Source organism: Priapulus caudatus, unplaced genomic scaffold (genome assembly GCF_000485595.1).
Source record: "Priapulus caudatus unplaced genomic scaffold, Priapulus_caudatus-5.0.1 Scaffold835, whole genome shotgun sequence".
NCBI classification, from domain to species: Eukaryota; Metazoa; Priapulida; class Priapulimorpha; order Priapulimorphida; family Priapulidae; genus Priapulus; species Priapulus caudatus.
In genome coordinates this window covers 12,789-14,859 of record NW_014577896.1, presented here as the reverse complement: position 1 = coordinate 14,859, position 2,071 = coordinate 12,789, and the positions used below count along the sequence as shown (strand labels likewise).

At 49.1% G+C, this 2,071-nt stretch overlaps 1 protein-coding gene across 1 annotated transcript in view; it reads left to right on the top strand.

The window, feature by feature from the left end:
• The window catches only part of LOC106813855 (probable G-protein coupled receptor 135), a 2,232-nt gene extending 448 nt beyond the window's left edge, over positions 1 to 1,784 (top strand). The window contains exon 1 of the mRNA XM_014818092.1: positions 1 to 1,784. This exon is cut by the window's left edge and continues 448 nt beyond it. Coding sequence (XP_014673578.1) covers positions 1 to 741 — 741 coding nt within the window. The 3' untranslated portion in view covers positions 742 to 1,784.
• The last annotated feature ends 287 nt before the right edge of the window (positions 1,785 to 2,071 follow it).

The following is a 2,071-nucleotide window of genomic DNA, read 5'->3' as shown; positions in this document are numbered from 1 at the left end:
AACCGCATGAAGCGATACGTGTTCGCGCTCGTCGCCACCTGTTGGCTGTTTTCGTTACTATTCAGCGTCCCGTGGCACGCGATGTCCGGTCCGCAGCCGAAATCGTACTACCGCGACGGCCACTACCACTGCATGTACGTGTTCAGCGCGCACGACTCGTACGAGGGCGTCGCCTACAGCGTTGTTGTCGTCGTCGTCTGCTTTCTGGCGCCGTGCATCGTCATGGCGACGTGCTGCGTCGTCATGTGGCGCACGTTTCGGCGCAACCTCATACAGGTGCGTCCCGTAGCGCTCAGCACTCGTCTGCTGCGATTCCAGGGCGAGATACACACGGCGACGACTGTCCTAGTTATGATCAGCGTCTACGTCAGCTGCTGGACGCCGTACTGCGTCATGACGCTGCTCAGCGTCGTCGTCGGCATGCCGATATCGCCGACGATGGACAACGTCGCCGCGTGGCTGGCGTGGGCCGACGCAGCCGTCAATCCGATCATCTACGCCGTGAGGAACCCGAACATGTCCGAACTGATGAACCTGCCGCGTTGCAGCGCCAATCTCTACGACGACCGCACGTCGGGGCGCGACGCAGCAGCGAGGACGCCGCCTGACGACGCGGCCGACGACCGCGGCAGAAGCAGCGCCCTCTCGTGGGTGAACGTGACGGCGGATTACATTTTCGTGATGGCGGCGAATCGTAAGGGATCCGATCTATCAACGACGACGATAGCGACGACGATTTAACGCGTCGCTGCTGTTTGCTGCTGTTTTCGTTCTGCTGCTGGCGATGCCGCGTCTGTCGTCATCACGATCAGCTGCGTTTCACATCTGCTGTTTTTGCGTTGCGGCTTGCGTGGATCCTTCGGATCGAATGCTGTGCACGAAACGTGTCGTTTTACTCGATTCCGTTTCTTCTTTCCACCTGTTCGCAATTCCGACGTTTTTGTTTGTCTTTGCGCGCAGTACATTGCTGCGAGGCCTTCTCGCTATGAAACGTGAACGTGAACTATGAAAACGCGAAGCGATTTTACGAATAAATCACGTTAGGCAGTTTTTTCCCTGACGGCAGTCAAGAAACGATGCCCTATAAGTTAGACTCGGGCATTATATGAATTTATATATTTTATGAAATGGCAGGTGCCATCGGAAGCGTGCATCGCGTTCTAAAGAGCCTGTCAGCGTGCGCGAATGTATTTCTCCACCCACATTCACCACAAAAGCCTAGCATCACTACGCTAATGTTATTACTATGCATTTCGTAAGCAGTGTTCCGTCCATAACCCGCTAATGCAGTTGCTGAGTTACTTTTTAGAAGAAATACTTAGCCATCGTTTTTGTTCGTCGCGGGATGGTCGTTTTTGTCTCAAATAATGCATATAGATGAGTTAGTTGGCCGACAAGTTTACAGTGTTTGACTGAAATTCAACCTACGTTAACTAACCAACCAAGTCTTTTTTCTTTGTCGTGGTGTGGTCGTATCTGAATGTCTATGAGTTAATAATCGCAGAGAGTACCCGTGTTGATGATTCTGACTTTACTACATCCACTTATAGTGTTTATAGACAGTGGTTCGAGTGATTCGGAGATGCATACCTGTAAACAAATGGAAATTATTAAGGCGGCCAACCGCCAATTCCAGTTACCGTTTTACCCACATTATATCAATTTGTTTTGAATTATGACCATCTGTAATAGTTCCAGGGAAGTTGACGGACGCAGGTATATTTGTCGGTGTACTATTTTACAATTGAAATCACAAGTAGATTGATCATAAATACTACTACTACTACTTTTTGTGAACGTAAATGTATGTATATATATGAGATGTGTTTTATAGCCATGTATTGGCAGTAGTAGCCAGCACGTGATAGTTTTACATCTTGTCCATGAGATATGAGCCATACATCAGAATGAATTGTGCAGTTTTTGACAACCATGGAACCGGCACACAGGTAGCTTAAGATATGTACATTCACATGAGATCGGGTCCCCATCTCCATCAACATGGCATCTGACCGCCATCTTGAGTTTGAAAATGGCCGCCATTAAAATCCATTATCCTTCCTAATCTTAA